The sequence below is a fragment of the Paralichthys olivaceus genome, chromosome 13, assembly GCF_024713975.1.
Source record: "Paralichthys olivaceus isolate ysfri-2021 chromosome 13, ASM2471397v2, whole genome shotgun sequence".
Taxonomy (NCBI): Eukaryota; Metazoa; Chordata; class Actinopteri; order Pleuronectiformes; family Paralichthyidae; genus Paralichthys; species Paralichthys olivaceus.
The window spans coordinates 22966094-22990550 of record NC_091105.1 but is presented as its reverse complement, the minus strand read 5'-3'; the positions used below and the strand labels follow the sequence as shown (position 1 = coordinate 22990550).

The 24457-nt window shown below is 41.3% G+C and overlaps 1 protein-coding gene across 50 annotated transcripts in view; it reads right to left on the bottom strand.

Moving 5' to 3' along the window:
• rims2a (regulating synaptic membrane exocytosis 2a) overlaps positions 1–24457 on the bottom strand; it is a 130514-nt gene that overhangs the window by 38745 nt on the left and 67312 nt on the right. For 12 of the 50 annotated variants that reach the window (XM_069537856.1, XM_069537854.1, XM_069537853.1 and 9 more), the window contains 16 exons: positions 20847–21058; positions 19464–19583; positions 18015–18114; positions 17707–17830; positions 16538–16584; positions 16202–16314; positions 15093–15140; positions 12837–12967; positions 12321–12513; positions 11922–12075; positions 11338–11364; positions 9371–9439; positions 6518–6656; positions 5972–6073; positions 4481–4546; positions 343–528 (listed from right to left, as the gene is read on the bottom strand). In XM_069537856.1, the coding sequence (XP_069393957.1) occupies positions 343–528; positions 4481–4546; positions 5972–6073; positions 6518–6656; positions 9371–9439; positions 11338–11364; positions 11922–12075; positions 12321–12513; positions 12837–12967; positions 15093–15140; positions 16202–16314; positions 16538–16584; positions 17707–17830; positions 18015–18114; positions 19464–19583; positions 20847–21058 (1831 nt within the window). Of the gene's footprint in view, positions 1–342; positions 529–3514; positions 3632–4480; positions 4547–5971; positions 6074–6517; positions 6657–9370; positions 9440–11337; positions 11365–11921; positions 12076–12320; positions 12514–12836; positions 12968–15092; positions 15141–16201; positions 16315–16537; positions 16585–17706; positions 17831–18014; positions 18115–19463; positions 19584–20846; positions 21059–21264; positions 21333–24457 lie in introns of all 50 variants that reach the window. The other 38 variants (XM_069537867.1, XM_069537870.1, XM_069537877.1 and 35 more) reach the window with 23 other exon arrangements.

Below are 24457 nucleotides of genomic sequence, written 5' to 3'. Positions count from 1 at the left end.
GAGGATTATTTTGTATATTTGTTGATCAAATAATCGTGGCATGAGCAAGCTACCTGATTTATCCAAAGCCAACCTGGATGCTAGGCTAATTAACAAACCCAGTTACTATAAATTGCAGGACTCTCAATGTTTCCCAGTTACTAGTGTAAAATTAGGTTTAATGTATTCACTCATTTAACTCAAATAAAAGAGCTCTGGTTCTTGGTCAAGTTATTGTTTTAGCCTGATGTTCAAATTATTTCTCCCTCCAGAGCAGCTTCGCTTTGGGGAAATTATTGTACAACTACAAACTCCAGTCTGCGTCTGGGCTAAACTGGTTAGCGTCTCTAATCTGGGTCACACCTCGTCAAGGCAGGTGAGGGGGGGGCGGACCTCCCAGATGGCAGAGACGGCATGGACCTCATGAGCGAAGAGTCGTGGGGGCGTTCAGTGGAGCGTGAGCGGGATGTGGGGCGCTCTATAGTGGGCCGCTGGTCTGCAGAGCGGGACCTGCTGTGATACTCGTGTCTATCCATGGCTCCGTGGTTCCTACAGAGGTTAGTGAGAGTTAGGCAGGCACTCAGTGGGACCCCAGCAGGACAGGGACAATACGCTGGCAGGGTCGACAGTATGGAGGGCACAGATATTTGTGCCCAATCAAAACTCCTCTGAGATGTGCATCTGTTTAAGGGCTGCACCTGTGTTGTTGCATGTTTTAACCAAACTATTACACATCACATTCATTACTTACATTGTTGCTGACAGTTCTGTGGTCATATCAATGTTCTGAAGATTACAGTAGATCTATAAATCTGAGTGCAGTTGACATGGTATTTACTATCATGAACTAAACGTGTCCGTAAGCAGATTTTTTATCTCGTGTCGGATATGAATGATTCTTGTTAAGTATCAAAACACATCAGAACATGTAAATTTCAACAATCTGCTTTGGAAACTGGTTTATATAGTGTGGTATATATTTCCTGTAAACGGATCAAAACATGCAAAAATGCAGGTGTGGTCGATCATTCAGCAGCTCGTAGAGAATAGTATGACAACGATTGAATGCTTGTAGAAAACCTCTTAAAGGTGGATTATATAAAACTGGATGTACAACTGAAAATGTTTTGTTTTAATTTCTATAACATTTAAATGTTGTAGTACGACTTAATTTGACATTTCTGGTTTCTTCAAATGGTCATATGGTTCAACTTACAACTGAATTCTTCGACAATTTGTGTTTCAACATTACAGCGTTGTCTATAATTCTTAACGAGCAGATGAGTCACTTGATTTTCAGGGTGTAGACAGACGGCTGGGCGGCTCATGTGGGGTTTATGGTTCCTGTAGTGAATTGATGGTCAAGTCACAAAAGCCAGGCGGCATGTGCTGTCTCTCAATATGTGACGGGTGTGTGTTCATTTGCAATCTCTTTGAGGTGCAGAGAAATGTGAGGGAACAGTGGGGTGTATCTTTACATTGCACTTTGCTTGATAAATGTGTAATTTCCAAAATAAATGCCCAGCCGTTAATACAAGTATTTTTGGCACAGTGAGGATGAAGTTCAGATCTTGTCAGATTGAAGAGCTGTAGGGGGAAAAAAGCTGGTGAGAATCTCAACAGGGAAAATCACTGACAGTGTACGGATCATATTTAACTTTGTAAAGAGAAAAAAAAACACAAGTTCATGAAATGGCATCAAACCAGAGAAAGGAAACTTTTGACTTTAGAGCATGCACACTGCTGGGTAACCGTTGGTACAATATCTAAGTATACTGTCACGATAGGCCCCTCATAAGTGTTTCAACACCTTGGTGTCTGTGTAACACAAACGCTACTTTTAAAAAGGCGGACAGACACCAAAAGACTTTTATACATTTAAAGCATCATTTTGTTGAGCTTTTGCTTTTAAGTCATTTCATTCATTTGAATGTCAATGAACACATTCATCTCATCACAGTCTTGTATTGTCTGTGGCCTTTTGCAGTATGAAAAATTGTCCAGTAGAGGAAATGTCTTTTTTGTCAAAACATGAATCATTCACTTACATAAAGAAGCCTTAAGTTTCTCCAAGTCAAGTTATTTACAATGATGATCAACCTATCCATTAGTGGGTTCCAATCAAGAGGCTGTTATGGTTGAGGAATTATGGGAAGTGAGAAGGTTTATCTGCTACAAGTCAACATCTCTCTAGGTGCAACTCTATATAGGTGACATTTGATTAACATAGCAATGATATACAGTATACATATTGCACATTGGAATAACACTGCTTGTTCCATTCGGACTGGTTTCAAACTCAGTCCAAAATGTTTGCTCTCTGTAAAAGCTGTGCTGTTTTACTGCTGCAAGCTTTGTCAAACTCAAGGTGCACTCTGGGGCACAACAGAATCATGAAAAGCATTTTCTCATGTTCCGGGGAACTGACCTAAATTGAGACAATTGCCAAAAGGCTCAAATTCCACTATTGCTCTTTGTTGCTTATTTCCTTTTTCTTGTTTCCCTTCAGGTCTCACTATTGCTGTTACTCTGCCTGGTGCAGAGAGAAACAAACTGTGTAAGAAACAAGGGAGACGAGGGGAGATCTATACTCTACACTGTGATGATATCTGCTTTCCTTTTTCTCTCAGTTTAGACAAACAGAAGGGCAGAGAGAAGAAAATGGAGAGCTCTTGATAATGGCTATCGAGGCTATAGCCTGAGCCTGAAGTCGAGTCAAGTCAGACCTCAGGGAAACTTTGTAACACTTTAATAAAGTCTGTCAGGCTCTCGGGCTGATTTCTGAAGACTCATCGTTTTTTCCTCCATGACAGGAGAGAAATGGCACAAACATCACATTATTCCTGACTGAAAGCCAAATGGCAGCAGGTAGAATATTTGAGACTGAGAAAATTGTAGTCATTTACAGCGTTTCTCTGGAAGGGGCAATGTGAGTTCTTCTTTTTATCGGTGCACCAGAATGCTGGTGTGGGTCCTTCTGGGGACAGATGTCAGCAGGCCTTTCTTTAGGTGCTTGGAATGATCTGGCTGTCCATTCTGGCCAGACCCAAGAAGCCAAAGGGCAAAACGAAACCAAAATATGCAAAGCTACAGTGCAGCCCAGAGCAATGCATCAGAGATGCCCCTGTATGTGTGAGCAAAAAGCTGCTGCCAGTAGCATGTAAAAAAAAAGACAACACTAGCGATCACACACACGTATCAACGTATTACTGTTGGTATAACGTACATGGGTACATTAACAAAGACATCAATGGAGAAACAGTCAGGTGCTGGCCAGCAACCAGGTTACATACAGCCAACATCAGCAACACAAACTGCTCTGAGCCTCAACATATTGAGGCAGTTGTGTACCATTGCTGTACGTCTACACAACTTCAGAGCTGTGATGAGTCCTTCACAAAAAGCGATATCGGACAGGATATCATTTTCTGTCATCACAAGTACGATCACAGATAAATTAAGGATGGACAAGGGACAACTTGAGGGGACCACAAGATGGTGGATGCACAATTTCAGCGGATGTGCATATCAATACCTCTCATAGTCATAGTCGGAGGAGTAGGCGCCCTCAGAATAGGCGCGGGCCATCCTAGTAGAACGCAGTAACCTGACTGCTTCCTCTCTGCAGATGGGGTACATGCGATGGTTGCGGCTGGTGGAAAAATATATATATATATATCACAACTGGTCAGCATTTGTTTCCCACCAAAGGTAACAAGTTTTAAAACCTGGAAAGGAAGTTGGAATACACTTTTGAATTCCCATTACAGACACTGTCTGTAATCTGTCTGAATAGACTTATTGAATCCACAGTGATAAGACCTAAACTGAGGGGTAATAAATAACTCTACTATACAGGTGTATCCGCTTGTTTGTAGGAGAAACCACCTCTGCTGGACAAAACTTCACAACCATAGAACACTTATCCATTTTCAGTATTGCCATAGTCACTCTCAGAGGAACAAATTACTTATTTGATCATATAGGAATCACACTCTCACATGGTAAACGTTTGGAGTGAGAAGAGAAGAATGCTTACATGATAATGAGGTGGTGAAAAGATAGTGTAAGCAATGCTGATACTGGATGGATGAAGTGTATGGTCAAAGAATCACTCATTTTCCCTTATGTATTTTACTGCTGAAAAGCAACACACATTGCGTATATATTCAATCTTCTGCAGAAGAGATATATATACTGAAACACCACAACACAACACTCATGGCATTGACAATGGCCGAGTAAATCAAAGTGACTTCTATTACCAAGTGGTATGATAGTTTAGACTTAGTGAACTTCATGCAATGTCAGAAACTCATGGTGATCACTTAACATTGGCTACAGAGACAAAAACCAGTGTGTCAGTGCCATGTGTTCAACACCCAAGTGAAAGACTTCCTGGAGAAAACAAAGGGTTGTGGGCTGGAGTTTTGGGGGTAGGGGGGGATGGAAGCTGGAGATGCAGAGATGAGGCTTCATGCAAGCTCAGGTAAAAGTCTACCTGGGGTCCCTTTGAGGATCATCAATAGGCTGAGTATGTCTGGTTCGAGGTAGAGTGAGGAAATGGCTGCAACCACATGGAGGGAGGAGAGAAGACAGAGATGGATCTGAGATGGCGCCGAGGAAGAAGCAGAGGAGGAGGAGGAGAGGAGAGAGAGAAAGAGCATTGGAGATAGACAGAATCGTAGGCAGACAGATGTAGGGTGAGGAAACTGAGGGAGAGAATGAGAGATTTCTCGTAAATAGAGTGAGAATGCTCATAGGAAAGGTTGATGTAACAGTTACAAAGAGGAGATACAGGCATGGAAGATAAGATAGGCTGAGATATCAAATGGTGAGGAGATGTCTTCCTCAGCTTTACAACACAGACAGATGAAAGTGGTACACAGAGTACACCACCAGCACTCACAGAGGAAACAACGAATGCCTGAACCTGCGCAAAGTGTCACTTCCACTCAATGTAGAGGACAACACTTTAAAACCATGCACGTAACATAGATTAGTTATTTTAGACACACAATTTCAAGAGCATTTCAAAGAGCAGGAAAACTGTGGAAATTAAAAAACAGTTTTAAGCAAGAGAGATTTTTTTTTTAGACAAATCTAAAGTCCCAATTACTCAATTCCTGTCATTTTCAACTGTTTTCAATAAATAACTGGACGCTGTTAATTAAAGCGGCTGAAATACACTCAAGCGAGCACTGTCCCAGACAATTTAGATAAGTGCATTTGCTGCGTCTGACACTGATTTAGGCCGAGCCTCTGAAATATCAAATAAAGTTAATTGGACAGGGGGAAGTAGCTGTGGCCTGGCAGTGCCAAGGCTATGATTGGACTCTTGGAGCAACATTTTCCACCCCTCACAGAAAATAAATGCTGATGGAGGATAACTGACCGCATCGCTTTGACCACCTCTTCCATAAAGACAGGGAGATACATGCAAATACTGCATACTGTACGCAGCATTTACAGCATTGGCTCCAAATGCTTACTGCATAATCAAAAACTTGTTCAGAAACTTGTTAATTACTTCTCAAAGCAGTGTTTTCCCATCCAAGTCTAGTGTTCATGCAAGATTTTAACTCTCATATAACTTTTCTGATAAATTAGTGAGAGGGTACAGTTTATCTTGATCTCAAATACAGTAACGTTACTCTCTCAGGAGTCCAGAGTGTTTCAATTTGTGTATATTTTGGATTGAAGGCCCAGGAAGCAAATATCAAGGTATGAGAAATCAATGTATCAGGTTTATAATGATTTTCAACATATATTTGCAAGGAACAGAGAAAGTTGCTCTTTAAAAGCAGAAACACCAGAGAGGTGAAATCACGCACACAAAATCAGTTTGCTGAGAGTTTAAGGCAAACGGCATCTTGAAGTAAGTGTATGTGTGTATAAACCTCTCCGTGCATGTCCACTCATCACTTATGCTTATCAGCATCTGTACATGCATGCAGCTGCTGTGCACAAGTGTGAACTGGAGAGTGTGTACCTGTCAGGTGAGTAGTTAGCTGCGGGCACACTGTGGTCATCCACTCTAGAGGTGGAGCTGTACTGAGAGGGCCTAAGGTCAAAGGCTGGGTCCAGACTTCTGCTGTGTGATAGAAGTGGACCAGATCACCCCTCTCATAGTTTACACACCACACACGTCCCCCTACTGGCCAGGTGTGGGGGCACATGGCCTTGCATTTCACTAAGGCATTCAGGAGGCACTGGTCTGGAAATCAGGCCAAGCTCAGCAGCACTTGGGGCTACAACCCATTAATTTGATTAATGGCTGATTCGCGTCAAGTTTCTCATTTTTCAAGGGTAACTTGAAATACAATATCTTTCAGTTCAGCTGCTGAAGCCTCTATTTCCTTACATCTATCAACATTACTTAAGGCATCCTCCTTGACATGTTCATAAAAGACAAAAAAATAGTGTAAAATACATCATCGTGCCATGAAAATAACCATAGCAAACACTGAGAAAAATAAAAAATATACATGCGTATCCTGTCAAAGGTCAGTTCAGTGGTAGACTGAGCATTAGTTACCTGGAGGGCGGGGGAACGCTGGGAGAGCGTGACCGTGCCCTGTTTATATCAGCTGACCGAGAGCAGTGGTTAGATGACATCACCTGCTCAGGGACCGACAACGTGGAGCTCTGGAAGTCTCTGCCATTCGACCGGTAGTCTGACACAGGGACAAGTGCAGATAAGACACGTTTGAAGATGGTTTTTCAATCACTTACTGCACATATACTGTATACTGTGAATACTGCAGTGTAAAGATTTGAATTTACTTCTTAAACATGGATTCCTCTTGTGTGAGTAAATGAAATAGCTAAATATGCAGCCCTGTTAATGACAAATTATGACTGCTAATAATGCACATCCAGTTTAACCACATCCATAACCTCAAACATAAAGTCAGGCTAAAAGCCATTCAGCACAGGTTTCTAATTTAATTTTGCTGAGTCTCCATATTCCAAAATGGCAAACTAGGTTCTAGTAAAGGTGCAGTTGATCTGCTGTGTTAACATTGTGCATTTAACATGAAAATTACCTTTTAAAAATCTGAAATATTATAATGAATTTTCCCTGCAAGACCGATTAGTCCATTTAACTTTCAAATAGTTAATCAGCTGATAATCAGACATGTCTAGACGCTGTGGTTAAATTCAGTGCTTGGCTCTATAAACGTTGATTGATATTCAGTAGAGTGTATAGCACATTTAAAATAAGTAAAAGAAAACTCTCAGGTTGGAAAAGAAGAAAAGGTAAGAAAAATGGGAGGTAACGATAAAGAAATATTGCCCTTCACACAAGGAAGTTTGATATATTGATACCATACAATTTTCTTTTTTGACACAACGTAGAGGATCAGACCAGCTAATTTAAATCTTCAATATTTCTGCAAACCACTCAGATCAGTCCTGATTACAAGTGGATGCAAGTCAAATTATGAAAATGCCAAAATGTGTAATTTCACACACCAGCCCAATCTCTTTTTTTCTTTTATAAACCAAATGTAAAACCAAGAATAAAAGAGTTTTTTGCAACACATTTGCTTCATTATGATGCATATTAGGTTCAACAGAGAAAACATCTGCCATTTCTAAACAGCAGCTCCAATACAGAGCCTCCTGCAGCCAAGCAATTAACTCCCATGTACAGCCAAATTAAGTCTATTCTTCCTCCTGACATGCGGCTTCATGCATGAGTACAACCTGCCTGTTAAGCACATATTAAGTGGAGAGCCTTTACTGACAATTAAAAGGATTTAATGAGAAGAATGGGGCTGCGTCAGTGCAGAGGGAGAGAACAGAACTGAGGGTCAAAGCAAGATTAAAACTTTTTCACTTTTAAAATTCTACTGTATCAAGAAAAATCTAGTAGCAGCAATTTGACTTTGAAAGACAAGAAGACACAAGCATAACCTTTGCAGTAATGATTAGTGTCCACTTTTGCTGTACTGTATGTACCAGACAATTAGACACCTGGCAGTGAGTGTGCAGTTAAATAAAATGCACTGAAAATTATTTTCTTTATCACATTTAAAAATGATTGCATCAGCAGTTCAATGCAAAAGCTGCATGATAAATGAGATGTTGTGGAGGGTGTGACTGGAGCTGAGCGAAGGGGTATTCCCTTCACTGGTGAGGCGGCAAGAGGCTGATGAGAATGTTTAAGTGGCTGAAGGAGGATTCCCCTCAGCTACGGTATCAGGCTCATGCTTTTCCCTTTTCCATCTGTCAGTAACTGAATCTATTCTGTTCTCTCTCCAATGCATTTCCTCCATCCCTCTATTTTTATTTTGTGTGTTTTCTCTCTCTTCTTCTCTGCGGGTGAATGTGTTAACTGAGATGTGAAACATTCTCACATGCTGGATTAAAAAAAAAGAGAGGCAGTGATGTCTTTATCCCAGAAATAACTAGCTACTTTCCTGCAAGTAAGGTTGACGCAGATTCTGTGGTCTAAAGAGAACCCCCCCCCCCCCTCCCTCATTTTCAGCTTGAAAAACTAAAGTAGTCTTGTATTGTTCTATGACGCAGTTACCGATTTCAGCATGAATTCATTCAAGGTTGATATTTCAAACACATTTCAAGTGCTACTCAGTTTTTCACTCTTTTTCCTGGACCACCAACTGCCTCTCCTTGTCTCATGTGCAGTGTTGGTGAGTACAGCAAAAACAGCAACTAGCAGTGCAGTGGCAGACAAAGGCTCACTGGTCCCTCACCATGCTGCTGTTGATGGGCTGCAGCATTTTATTGTGTATTTCTAAGCTGTTCAGTCCTGGCAAGTGTTTGACAGATGCTGACTGAGTTCACCATAAAAGGAAGTGACCACAAATTGTATGAGACCTATGGTAGCAACATATCTGTGAGGAGTAAAGTGAAAGTGAAAAATCTTATTTCCCAACTAACTTTCTGTTACTTTTCCCTCAGACTCTTTCAATTAGGAATTTATTACCTCGCCAAGGAGGTTGTTTTCTCTGCACTGGTTTGTCGGTCTGTCTCTTTTTTATTAGCCGGATGATGCACAAACGATTTGACAGATAAACACAACTCCAGGGAGCAAGTGTTTAACTCATTCAATATTGGTGTGGATCCAGATCATGGGATAGATCCAGGAAATTTCAGATTATAATGTATGGATCTTTAAGTTAACAATTTGGCATGTTTAGGGGACTGATAGTGTGTACAATTTTGTGCAGATCCGAAAACAATTCCAGATGTATTGAGATTAAATGTGGTTTCACGAGGGGACTGTTGGGCCTTGGCAGAGTTGTGCACTCTCTAAGTGCCATTCTGGTTTTAAAGATTTTATTGACTTGTGCTGTAGATTAATTAAGTCCCATGTATCAATAGTCTTGGACTGCATGTTAATATGACCAGAGTATATTACCTGTTATTACCCCGACACCATCTTCACAATCGTAGTCTGAGATCTCACTGTCACTTATCCTCTGGGATCCTTTAATATAAAGAGAAAGAGAAGCAATGGGAACGTGAAAGGGAGGAAACAGAGGTACAAGATAGAGTTACGAGAGAGATGGGTGGAGAGAGGGGTAAACAGGGAAAAGTCATTCACATTCCCTGGTTCATTCATTCACAGTACTGCATGTTTGTATCATGCCTCCCTGGTCTGACTCTAATCTTAATTGTTTAAACTGAAGATTGTAAGTGGAGCCAGGAATATGTGCACTTAAACCATCAGACTCTAACTTGTGTCACTGCGCTCTACAAATACAACAAACCCTCCTACAAGAGAATGTTTTGGTTTACATGTGTGACAGCTTTAACAAACGATGCTGCATTTCACTGCTCGGCCTTCATCTGTCTGTACCGTGACACTTTAAAGGTTCAGTGAGTAGAATTTAGTGGCATCTAGTGGTGAAGTTTCGTGTTGCAGCTGAATACTCCTCATCTCACCTCCCCTTCCCAACATGAAAGAGAACCTGTGGTGAACTTCAGTTGTCATGAAAACTCAAAAGGTTTTAGTTTGTCCAGTTTGGACGACACTCAAAAACATGGAAGCCTCCACAGAGAGGACCCCCCCCTCCATGTAAATATACAAGCCCATTCTATGGTAAAGAAAACAACAATTCATACAATTTGAAACAAACCAGTGAAAACATCACTAGGATTATTTTATATTCAATTTCTGCCAAATATTCCTTTCACCTAAATCTTACACACTGGACCTTTAAATTACACACTGTGTCACTCAATTTACATGTGCAGGCAAAGGTGGGAGACATGATACAGCTTTACAGCTCTTTCTTCGTCCTCCCCAGTCGCTTCATCACCTCTCTCCTGTCCCCCTCTCTTTCAAGTATGATACCCTTCCTGCAGCCCTGCCCATTGCCTTCACCGCTCAGTCGACTTAAATCAACTGGACACGTGTGCTTTTCTCTAGAAATGACAAGTGCTGCACTCTGGCAACCTCTCATCTCAGTTGGCTGGAAACTTTTTACAGCTGTCAGCTCTTTCACCTCACACTGAGCAAACGCCCAGAAAATTGTCCTGGTGGGGAAGCAAGCAAGCCTGAAGTGTCTGGTGAAGGCAGTAAGGTGAAGTACAGTTATCTAAAGCCCATTCACCACTGACTGGCCACAGAATATAAAAGTGGGGAGAGAAGAGAGCAATGAAATGAGCGACAGTATTTTGGGTATTGCATAGAGGAAATATACAAATAATATATTAAACACATCTTTTTGGTTTCTCTTAGTTAAATATACTACCACTTTTTGAGATGATTAAAATCAAGTATGAATAATAAAAAAAAAAGTATCACAGTGGTATTACCACATCCCATCACAATTTCATGAACATATTCACATTAAAAATACACAAACACAAAAAAATCAGAATGGGCTGCAGACATTCGCCAACATTTTTCAAAGGGAAAACATTTATCAAGGGCAAAATAATAAAATATATACAGAAGGTAACACAGGGAAAGCAAGTGGACTCAGTCACATTATACTGTGTCTGGCAGGGCGGTCACTGGGTTTTTGAAGCACCACTTTAGGATGAGGATCAAGTGCATTTTTTGTTGAGGGTTGCAAGGTGGGATCACGGCATATTCAAAGGGTGAATACACAGAGGGGCACAGACCACTGTGTCCTAAATCACTCTTTCCGTGGAGCGTGCACATGTTTGCCACCCTGAGTGGATTTCAAATGAGTGGTGTACCATTTACACCAGCTCACCACATTGAAATCCAGTTAATGCAGCAGAGGCGTGCACCCTCCATGGAAAAAGGTGTGGGGGGGAATCAGGGCATGAGGATGTGTCTTTCAAAAAGGACAGGAGAACACTCAGATGCCCCATGGAGCAGCACTGCCTGCGAGTGCAGGGGTCCTTTACCTGAGTTGTATGAATATGAGCCTTTGTCTGTAAAAGCAGAAGCAGTAAGGTTGATGTAGCATGGATGACAAAGACAAGATATGCATCTACTACACATAACGCTTTAATCAACTAAAGAAATAAAAGGAAAACAGTGAGTAATGTGATGTGTCGATCAATCAAAAGAAACATTAGGAGTATTATTATTATTAAAAATATTAAAAATGCCTGGATCTATTATTATCAGCTATGATCTCTTTTGTATATGTTTGGTGGCACAGCCTTTTAACACACTCTTTATGTGTACTCTTGGTGAGTATGACAGTGATGGTTTTACTTAAGCTAAAAGAGCAAACTCCAAGGCTGAGTTATTAGGAGCCTGAAAAATACTTACTACATTGTTGGCAAAGGGCTACAAAATAGCTCCATATCTTTGTCAGCTCTTTATAACTAACAGTTTACTGAAAATCAATTAAAAAAGCAGTTTTTACTGACTTTGTAGATTATACTTTCACATTTTTTGTTTATCTATGAAAACAATTTGCTGCTTTCTTCAGCATAACACTGGAGTTTTGTAACATGTCAGGGATGGAGGTGTTACATACTCTGCAGCCGCCTTGTTGGACTCTCTCCGTGGAGCTGCCTGCGCTGCGTGTTCGGGGAGGCACGTGGGAGTGGGATGGAGGATACGTCGTGTGTTTGGAGCTTGTACCAGTGTGGCTCATCGTCCAGGAGAGCCGTCTCCAGTTCAATCAGAATCTATCAGAGAAAAACAACCATGAGCTACAGTGAGAGTCAATCCCCAAATATCCCTTCTCTCTTGCTCAGGTGTGTTAATTCATTGTAATAGTTCTACACAGAAAATGTTTCATGTTGGACAAACTGTAGACTGTCAAAATCCTTGAAATGGCCAAAAGCTTTATTAAGGCTTTGGCTGTTTAGGAGATGCTGCGCTGAGATACTGTCAGTGAGTGTCCCTGATGGGTGGGGTTTGGTTTTCTTACCTCCCCCAGGAATTCGCTCTCCTCCTCCCTCAACCTGGCTTGGTCCCACAGTGTGATCTCCAGCATGCGCTCCCGAAACTCCCGCCGGTGCACCGGCGAGTACATAAAGGTCTGGTTCCATTTGGGCTCTAAGGATTTCTTTACCGTTTTTGTTCTCCTCTTGCTTTTGTCGCTGGAGGAACAATAATTCAAACTGTTTTTATTTACAACCATGGTAGAGAAGAACCACGAATACAACAGATCAATAACAGGACACAGGACAGAGCACAGCAATGGGGCATGCTGGTGAGGATGAGGTGGTAAGACGACTGTGCTGATCTTTCTGACAAGGTCCACTTCCTGTATTCTTTATCAGAGCGTAAGAGAGACCTCCTTCAAAGATACAAAACTACACCAAACAACCAACAAAGTAACTGCACACATCCAATTCAATGCCTTCTGAATGCAATGAATGGTGTTACATCAGTGTGCTGGCTAACAGGCAGATCAGCAAAAGGTAACTCTTCCTATTCCTACCTTCTATCAGGGAGGAAATAGATTTTGACGTAAGGGTTCCTGGGGCGGCCATCTTCCCTGGGTGGCAGATCTTTGGCGCCCAGGATGGTGACGATTAGTTGATGGCCCACTTTGTCATACCACAGTTTGACCTGCAGGGGCAGAGCAGAGACATCCTGCTGAGAGACAGATCAGGGTCAATGGGAGTTACAGAGGGAGCACAGAGGGAGTAATGCAGGAGAAGACAACTGGATTTAGTAAGAAATTGAGTACTTCCATATATATTTTGGTTGTTTATTTACGCCTAAAGCAACAGTTCTTGTCTACAGCTTAGGGTCTTCTCCTGTATTTACCCTTTAGAGGAAAGGAAGAAGGTGTCTACCTGCCAAGATGATGTTAGGTCACATGCTTCAAAGCTTAAGAGTTGATTGAAACATGGAACTACGTGTCGTGGTTACTATAGTATGCTAATGCTAGGGATGTCAAAGTAAGATCGTACGTTTTGAGTGAGGTTTTAGTCTGTACAGCTAGAGATCTTACTTGAGAGAGAGACGTGTTTTTTCATTGTGCATATGGTGTATGTGGTTATTGAATGGGACTGAATGCAGCTGGCCTGAATGTCCTTTTGACTGAAGGCAGCATGCTCTAAAAGTAACAGCATGTGCTCTGTTGAAACAACACTGTCTACCAGTGGTGTTGATGATGCATCTAATAATGTATTTTTAAGATAATCAATGGGCATTGATGCAGAGAAATCAATCATGCTGTTGCAAGAGGAACTAAAGACAGTTCACACTAAAAGGGAAGTATGGACTCCGAAGAGGACACTTAGAAGAAAAAAACGTCCAACAGAGGCCTTAAAGGAAGTAGATGAAATGAGAAAAATAAAACCTTCTAAGATCTTGTCCATACTTCTTTTAAAAAGTGATTATGAAAAGGGTCTGTGCTGTTTAATGCTACCAGCTACACATGCAGCAACGCAAGAGAGAGCATCCAAGACAAGTCAACAGATCTGGTGTTTGCAAAAACAGACAGCAGGAAAGCAAATTGTACCAAATAATCTCTAAACTTGTAGTCCACCAAAAACACCACATACTGCAAAATATGAATATACTGTCTGTGTGTGAATTGGAAAAATATTTCTGAACAACAAGCTGAATGATTGAATTATGTGTGGTAACATCGTCCAATTGTAAAATGTGCACATATACAGTAAAAATATGTGCACTTCTCCAAGACTACAAACATAAGCACACACAAGCTCAGAACAATATGTGCCTCAATTCTAATTGTATATCATGTGTTTAGACACTAATAAATGTAAAAAATATCCCACAGGCAGCCTCAACCTTTATTATGCGTACTAACAATATTTTGTTTTTTGAGGACACTTCTAAGCAAAAGAACAAATAATGTCAGCAAGATAAATATCCAATGCTCCAAGGAGTAAAATTAACCTTAACACAGACTGGCTCATGAATACAGTCACACAAAGCGATTGTAAAACACTTAGAATTAGATAAATAAATACCCAATGCTCAACTGAGTAAACTTTTGAACCAAAAGCCTGACTTACTCACGAATACACTAAGCGATTGTGAAATACAAACCACAGAAACAGCCTGATATTTTTATTGAATATATTTGATTGACTCAATGAAAGAATAAAAGAGATTGTCCCAGTGGAGGAAAATCTTTGTAGGTGTGCTTGATTTGAAGTTTCTTATTTTGGAGGCAACATTTGCTTATTCTTTAACCCTCAACTGTAAAGTAGAATGCTTGGTTTTCAACTTGGTGTCTTCATGAAACTCAGACCCATTACCATGATCTGCTAATTGACAACACTTGAGCTCATGTAAACTGAAGTAGAGAACAACCCAGGAAAATTGAATAGCGACACCTTCCTGCAATGCCATCGTGGAGATCCCCCCCAAAAAAATTACAACACAAGATGCTGTCAGTCACTGGACTCAGTAGAAGATATCAGGCAATGGAAAAGTATCTGTTCATATGTTTTCAGATTAGTTGAGCATGCACCACCTAAGAATAATGATGTGAATGGGTTAAAATGAGTAATAATAACTGTCATCCGAACAGTGATACCAAGAAATCAAATAGAAGAAAAATGACACAATGCACTACACTGAAAGGGAAACTTGAAGCTGCCATTTCCCCGGGGAATGCATTTTCCAAGATATGGAAACAGAAAAGAGGCCAGTCAACAGTCAATGAGCAAAGACCAAATAGAGATTGTGCCCTGCAGACAGGGCCCATTACCTGGACCCTAGGGGCAAAAGGCGTTGTTCTTCTACTAAGGCTTTGGCTCTGGATAAGCAAAATTGAACGGCAAAAAAGGAAAAAAAGAAAAGAACAGAAAAGAAAATGCAATAAAACCAAAACCCCACAATACAACAACAAAAACTCACTATACACTATAAACACAACAACAGATGTTTGTAGTCTAAGACGGGAGATTTAGGTCAGTAAGTGTGTTCTTCCTCACCTCGCATTTATGTTTGGTTTCCCTGCTTCTTTCTACTTTATCAAAGATTACTTCTCTGCTCTGTTCTTCATAGACCCTCTGACAAAATGATCAATGGCTCACAATTATATCTCTCTTTCTTCTCTGGACCTTTTCTCCTCTGCTTCACAGCTTGCGTCACAGTGACGTTAACCCTCTGCTATTGTCCCCAAACAAAATCTAGGAACCGCTCCAAAAATATTACACTTGCACTTCTTCACTGTGTAGAAATACTCATCAAGCACTGCAGCTCTTAGGTGTTTTATTCAGTGAACTGTTTCTGTGATTAGCTGGTCATGGATTTCAAGCTAAGCCCTACAGAATATAACAAGGTAAGAAGGCAAGAAAGGTTTCAAGGTGGTGAGGAGCTTATTCTGATTGACTCACAGGATGCGGTTGTGTTATGTGTGGTTCTAATGACTCAATGGGACAGACTGAATGTTTACATTCAATCCCAGTGGCAGACAAACCCAACATTTCTCATAAATATCGATGTTGTGAGAGAGGTGTTCCTCAATGCTAAAGGTATTTCCCTTGTGGATCCTAAGTTTGAGTGTTGATTTATCTCTTGCTTTAATGCAGCCTTTTACCCATTCACCCCAAGAGGGATTTTATACTAGATAATGGACAACACACTCACAGTAACCTGATCTATAATCCTGTGCTGGGTTGGTAAAGGGCCAGCTGAACAGGCAGAGAGAGAGGAGCTGTGCCTGGTTGCCCTAACGTAGGATTGTAGATACATTCTGAGTCAAATAATGTGAACAATATGCTCTCTAACTAATTCATATGACTTCAGCACAAGCTATCAAACAATACATTGCCTCCAGAGGATCTCATGTGTTGTCATGCTGAGGCCACTTACTGAAAGCTGTCCTGACAGGTACTGGGGGGCGTCCCTCAGCATACTGGGACTCATGGGGGATGTGACGGAGATGGACGGACGATCCATCTTCTGAGACTCAAAAGAACTCGAACCTGACAGAGTGCAGGGGAAAGTGATTAGATTATTAAATAGTGATGTCGATTGTAGTTTGTAGTTTTAGTAACATGACGACATAAAAAAAGAGAGGGGGGATAGAGAGACACACACAAGAAGAGAGACTAGAGGAGGGCAAGACATCAGAGAGGCAGACAGACAGAAGCCACTCTCTCAGACATTTCCTTTACTTGATATTTTTGGGCTGATGTGGATACTCACTTGATTCCAGTTGTGCATGTGTGCTGTCTGGTATCCTTGGAATATCTCTGCAAGAAAAAAAGACAGAAAGTGTGTGAGACAGAAGAGAAGGGGATGGGGAGGACCAATCTGAGCTAACGATGAATACACTGCACTTTAAATGGTAAATGGTCTGTATTTATATAGACCTTTTCTAGTGTTGATGACCACTCAAAGTGCTCCATGGTACAGTTTTTGCCACTCACCTATTCACACACACATCCATCTATGTGCAGCACTTTATGAGAGGGGGCAGTTTTGAGATTTGAGAGATCGGCATGCGAGTGGGGGAAGACTGGGATCGAATTGCCGAGCTTCTAGTAAGGGAATGACAGCTCTACCCCCTGAACTACACTATTGACAAAAGCAAACTTTTTTTTCAAACAACTGGGGAATTGAGTATGATCCAGGCTTCGAGAACACAAGCAATAGTCCGACTTGGATTTCTCTACATGTCTCAATATTCCAATTCAAGTTACTCTGATAAATATAACTGATAAATTCTAAAGCACCATCATTTATTTTGGTGGAGTGGTGATAAAGTCAAAAGATGACATAGCCTGATGTGAAGTTTTGTTTTGGGTTGTATTTGTCATGTCTAATGTAAAGAAAAGTCTTTGTTCTAATTGACTTGATCACATTTCAAACTAGAATGGCACTCAGTAGATTACATACCTCCCCCAAGGCCAAACAGTCCCCTTATCAAACCACATTAAAATTCACTAGATCTGAATTTTTATTTGTATCTGCACCAAATTTCATTCACTCATGGATAACATTCCCCTTAATATGCCAGTTTTTCATAAAATGTTATCTGAGAAATCAATTAAAATGTGGAAAATGTCCTGTTTCGTGATGTTAAAAAAAGAGGGGAAAAATCAGATCTGCCGCAAACTTTGATGAGTTTTTCCCTGACCAATCCTTCCACCATGTTTTGTGGTGGTCCCTCCAGTAGTTTTTGTGTAATCCTGTTAATTAACAAACACCAAATGCAAATATAACGTCCTTGGCGAAGGTAAATTACAATGCTTGATGTGTTATTCAAAAAAGAAATACAAATTCAGCACTAACTGAAGGTCGTGACTGTCAGTGAAGGCATCTTACTGTATATTTCCACCAGAACTGTCTTGTCATTATTTGTGAGCTCTCACCCTATAGGCCGTGAGACCACCAACTCCACCTGCGGCTCAGGCTTGGATTCTAGTATGATATTGTAAACTTCTTTAAATGTGGCTCCTTGTAAAAGCTTCCCATTCCACTCCAGCACCTGGTCACCTGCAAAAACATCAGAGATACTGAATATCACATGAAATGTTTCAAACTGTGGTGCAGGCACTGTAAGTGCACCTGTGTTGTCAACCTTTGGAAGATACCATTACATGCTTTCAGAGCATGCTGAATACTACTCAGTCCTCTGATTTCACTTCCATTAACGGAATATTGAGTCTGTTTTTAATACCTGGTCTGAGGTGTCCAACAGTGTCTGCTAGACTTCCTCTCCTCACTTTAGTGATGAAAGCACAAAGTCTACCAGATTCTGTCATCTTGCCTCCCACAACCTGTAGAAGCAGAGAGGATACAGGAATTAGCAATGAAGTGTATGTGTAAACTTCTGCTGTGAGTGCTACTGTAACCAAAGTGTGAATGTGCCATGTCAACTCTTCTTTGCAAAGATGGAATGTGTGTTGCAGTTTGCAGGAGTACAAGGAGCCTTCCCCATCTTTAGATCTTGAGTCCCCTAACCCATGAGTCCCCAATAAAAGCATGACAAGTATAGAGGGTCAATGGTAAAAGTGCATCTCAGTGTCCATGGTTATGTTTCATTCCCCAGAGACACACTCTGATGCTGCTCCATGATTCTGTAACAGTGCAGGGCCCTGGGCTAGAGCTGTACTGTACAGTTCGAAGCTGTCGTACTCCACTCTGCTCAGCTTACATGGGCATCATACAAATAAAAATCCTTCTTAATGGCAGCTGAATGCCAACATACAAAGGAGCTTAGGGAAGTCTGCTAAATGAAATGGCTTTATGTAACAGGCAGGCGCGAGAGAGGAAGAGAGAGAGGGAGACAGGCAGCGAGGGCAGGGCTGGCAGCCTAACTGATGGACTGACAGGCTGGATAGACGAGTTGGTTGGCTGCTGCTGAGCCGACAGAAACGCGCAGAGGCACTGAGCAGACACAAACATGCCATTTCAGGAGGCTCATTCAATCAGTAATGATTTTTCCCCATCTTGCTGCTCACTGTTCTCCCTCCTCGTGGCCCACTGTGCTCCTCTGGACTTTAGTTGCTCAGCTTTTTTTTTCTATCAGTGTGCACCGCCCACAGATTTATGCAACGGCGAGACAACAAGAGAACAGAAACCAATATCTACAGCAATGCTAAGTATTCTAAATGCTTTGGCATTTCAGTAACTGCAATGAAATTACACTCCGAAGGTTTAAATCAATACAAAATATGTAATCATGCAATATAAATACATATGTGGGTATTGTGATTGGACAAGATATACACACTGCAATAACTGCACAAATAATATATTTAATTTTTGGTTGCAGGCTGACTAGTTTCGTCTGAGAGGCTGAACGCACTTCACTGAATTAGCTCAATGTGAGTGTGTAGAGAAAATGATAGATCTCAATATCAAATACTGCCTTTGAAAATGTATCATGAATATAATCAAGTCACTAATAAAAATTAAATAAATTTAGTAGCATATGATGTAATCAATAACCAGAAGCCAAGGTGAAAATAAGTAAGACACCCATAAAAAATTAGGCCACAAATTGAAATCACAGCTACAAAAGATTTGATGTTAAGTTGAAAGTATATAACCAGTAAAAAAAATCACATGACGCCATCAGATTTCCACAGAATTCTTAGGTATAACGGACATATGATAAACTCACCTTCAGACCAAGCAGAGCTCCTGAGTCTCGAGGCACACTTCCATCTTTCATTCGCTTGTTGAGCAAAATTCGCCCTATTAGGCGATCCCCATCTTTGGACGGCTGCCACGTCACCGGGTGCTACAAGGTCAGAGCAACAACACACCTTTCGTTTAACAACTCATCCACTTGAATTTGATCACTTAAGACCAAAGTAGACAACTGTTCATAGTGAAAAGAGGGCATGGGGGTAGTATTTATTCACTCAGGGAAGAAGGTTCACACAAACTCTGTTGAATCATCAAGACTTTTTTTGGAATTTTTGGTCAACGACATGCTTAATTAAATCTAAATGAAGGAATGTTATGTTCCTCATGGTAATCCTGGACAAGACAAAACTCATAAATATGACTCGACAGAAGTAGTCAGTGTTATTTCCAGAGCTTGTGTGAACCTGCCAGCGTGAAGGTGGAGTGAGCTTCATGCAGCGCCCCATGCAGAGTAAAGCAAGCAGCCACAACACTCCTCCTCAAACCAGCTCTTCAAACTGGAGCAGGAAGACCGGAGTCTCGCTCTGGTTCTTCACTACACACATACAACCACCATCAAGTGGAGTAGTGAGGGGATAGCAGACAATGAAAAAAAAGGGGGAAAATATAATCTATGATACAAGAACCAATGAGGTAGACTATGATGCGTCAGTTTAAAGAAGGATGAAGAACAGAAATCACAGAAAAAAGCCATGAGACACAGAAAGGGTGAATTCACAGATGCAGCAGTGGAAGGGAAAAAAGAAAACCAAATGTTTTTTGTGCAAAACAAGTCCAATCTTCCCTGTTTTCTGCTTTTACAATAATTTGAGTTTTGCTATAGAAGTGAATGGAAAGTTGGGCAGGGGGCAGGTTCTGTCTGGACTGGGTGCTGTGGGGTAGGGCAGCAGAGTGAGAGGGACGGGCCTGTGTAAAGGTGTTCCTACTGCACTAAACAGGACCGCTGCAGAGCAAGAACACAACATACGGAGGAGAACGAGCATGCAACTAGGAGAGACCCACATTCCTGTGTGCCATGACAAACAGAGAGGTTGTGCGTCAATGCGTTTCTTCAACAACTACTGTAAGATGTGTAGTTTCTGTTTAGGGAGCAAAAACAGCAAGTACAAGTAGCAAGCAAAGAGGGTGCCCCCTAAAGACTTTTTCGGCAACACCGAGCAAGGTGGAGCCAAAAGTAACCGAAAAATAAAAAGGAACGAAATCGCAAGAGAAATCAATTTATACAACGTGAAATAAAATAAAAAATAACAAACATCTCACCTATTTACACTTAGTGACAGAGAGCAAACAAAGACTGGATGGGTAGGTCATAAATAATAATAATAACAAAATGCAGGCTAGATTGTCTCAGTACCTTCTCACTATGGCTATGCTCCTCGTTTAGGGTAGTGCTACTGCACGTATCAACTCCCGAGTCTTTAACCTGCGGTTCACACCATGCCAAGTCCTCTTCAAATGAGTGTCCCCCAAAGCGCACCATTTTCTTTTGCCTCTCAGATAAGGTGTGTGTCGGCTCGGACATAAATGCCTGCTCAATAGTTTTTCTTTTTCCCCTTTGACTGTCCCCTACAGGTGTGGGATAAAAACAGAAAGAAAAACAGAAAAACAACATGCAAAGGTGTAAATAAAACGAAGGAAACATGAAATGACAAAAGACTCTAGGAGAAGGGGGTTGGGGTGGGGGAGACAGACAGAGAGAGAGAGAGAGATTGGGGTTAAAAGGCAGGAGGGAGGGGGGAAGGGGGGTCAAGGCAGGGCTCCACATGTCTCACCAAAGACATTGGGGAGGCCTCGCTGCTATGCCAAGACGCATGGTCCCACCAATGGCCATCCAAATCTCCTGTAAGGTGGTGAGGGGAGGGGGTGAGGGTGCACATACACAAGAGAGGACAGCGAGAGGGACCGGTGAGGACACCACAAACCACGACATACGTACATTAACACACGCACATATTACACTTTCAGGACTAAACAAGACGTCCAAACACTCACACACATTCAAACACTGCTCAAACTCAAAAGGTGATCATCATGTGCAAGTCTACGGTCCCTGTGTGGAGAAAGAAAGATGCAACAACAAAGTATCAGTAATCAATACTGATTGGAACACCTTAACACTGTACAGTGAGGAAAAGACACAAGCCAACGATCACTCTCTCACACAGAAGCCTCAGGACATAGTTAGAATCCAAAACAACCTGTAAAGTCCTCTGCGAGGCTAACAAGACAGCTGAAGTCATCGTGCCTCATGTGCTCCACTAACAAATCACAGGAAACTCTAAAGCTTCAGTGTGTAAGATTTAGGTGAAAGGGATCTGTTAGCAGAAACTATCACGTTTTGAGATTTTTGTAACAACTGAAGGCTACCACACGTTCTCTTTCATATTTGGAAGAGGTGGGTGAGGTGAGGGGTGTTCAGCTGCAACATGCAACTTCACCACTAGATGTCACTCAATTCTACACACTGAACCTTTAAAGGTACTTCATGTAAACTCAAAACAGACAGGAGCAGAATCTATTTAGTTTCCATTATAAACATTGAGACTTAAAAACATTAAAATTTGTCATATGATGTTAACAGCTGATATTTATTCAATGGCTCGTTCCTTTCTCTGCTGAAACCCATAACCACTTTCATTCCCAGAATGTTTCGAAAACTCTTTGCTGGGTCCTTCAGTCCAAATCTGCAGACAACGATGCAACATCTTATCCTACAGCATAGTTGCATCTGCAGGAGGGAGCAGGGCAGCTCTCTAATGTGCTTAACTGGGGATTTAGATTGCTGTTCCACACAGCCTTAACTGACCTCAATCTAAAGTGCACCAGAGAGAGCTTTTAAAGATGAGGCTCTGATTACAACTTCTGTAGTAGCATCCGTGGACTCAGCCTAGAGAATTTCAGACTGGGCATTACAGGAGGAGACTGGGGTGATTCTGTAAAACTGCTTCATTTTCTCATCAATCCAGCTGAATAGGAAGAGCAGAACTGTTGGTGGTAAAATAGGAGGAGGAGGAATCAAGACCTGCAACCCTATCTGCTGCAGCACATACAAAACAGCCACAGTCTGAATATGCAATATTTGACAGAAATATAAACTCACTGTGAGCATCTGACCTGAAAGAAAAGCAGGTCTGCGGAGCTAACTTTGTCATCGTACAGGATTTGCCCTGTTTTCCCATGTGGATGCACAGAGCAGAGAGATGGAGAGCACTTTCAATTTGATTAAGAGGCTTAAAAATCCAAGCTAATTAAAAAGAGTGAAAAAATATTGGATCCAAAGGTAGAACCAAAATTCCCAATGGAAAGCAGTACAGATTCAAAGAGGGCTGATGGTTGAGGCCATCTAAATGGAAAAATGATTTCAGTTGTCTGAGAGGGGCTGGAGAACGACTGCAGAGAGAGTGAGGATTTCTTTGTCCCGAGACCTTGGTGTGTAGCATATCTCTGCATTTAACATCCCATTATGTGGAGGCAGTGGGCATTTAAATGTTATCCAGTTACACTGGCAAGTCATTTTACATATCAGTAATCAAGTAAATTAAAGCTCCAAGCAGCATTAAAGGGACCTCGCACCTGGGATGGATCAGCACATGAAAGTTATGGACATGGATTCTACTTACTGAAATAGTAATGCTGTGAAACATTTCAATATATATATGGATTTCTTGTTGGGTTCAGGCTATGGCTTCTAGATGATTTTGTAGATGTGCTTCTCGAATTTCATATAAAACAACGTTTAGGCCAGGGTCTCTTTGATTTTTAAAGCAACACTGTGAAACCTTTGCCGAACAACAGCACCTTCTGCAGCCACATGTGGTGACTCTGTTCTGTTGGGCTCCATGTCAGAGTGATTAAGTGGTTTTATGCAGAGAAAAAACAAAAGCCTTTCAATGTGTTGAGTGGAGCTCTGACTGTGTAGTTCCACTCACTGAGCTGAAACACAATTGAATGCTGGATATTACCCATGATCCCCAGCTTCCTGAAACAGAAGAGATGCTGCTGTAACAAATGCACAAAACTCTGTTTATAATTCTTGACACTTTCAAAAGTTTAACTGGATACTGCATTTTAATGACTTCTAAGTCTTTTTAACTGATCTACAGTTCAGCATTACTATTACAATTGCTGGGCCTGATTCTAGCAATTTAACAGTTAGTTACATGCTTTTCACAGGAGATTGTACCTGCTCACCAGAGTTACATAGAGCTAAAACAGACATTTAGGGTGATGGTTCAAGTCAGTGAACCATCAAACTTATTCTGAAGCTGCTATTATAAAGTTTTAAAAAATCCTGTTAGTGTTACTTTAAACCTTTCGGTGCACGGGCCCTAATTAAGAGGTGGTCCTAATGAAATTGCCCTTATTAAAGCACATACAGGATAAGTCATTTAACATCACAGAAATCTATTTGGTGCTGACATGATGTATGCAGCTGTAGTGAACCATGGAGCCGCGGGCATAGGTAAGGCTGTCTGAAAACAGCAGCCCCTGAGCAATATACATCACATTCCTCACACTTCACTAACCCTGCAAAGAGCTGCAGAACCTAATGGATCTATACAAGGCAACCCTCCTTCAGGCATTATCTGGCCGAGAATTCAATCTCAGGGAAATCAGGGAAGTCTGATGGAAAGGCATAAAAATAGACTGCATATGCTTCTAAGTGTACAGGACGAGGCGATAGGGGACTGACGCACACAGGGGTCAAGAGGAGGGGATTTTCAAAATGAAAAAGAGACGCTGCAAAGAGGAAGAATGCTGAAGATAGTGCCTCTGTGAATAGATGCAGCCGCAACTTCCAGTCCCTTAAAAAAACACAAGTGATGGAGGAATGCAGGTCCTAACACACTGACTATGAAGATTCTGTTTTTACAACTTGAGTCTTGATGTCACAGATTTGTCTCACCGTAACGTACTCACCTGAGTATTTGCTAATAGACGTTCTCATTTACAGCCTGACAACAA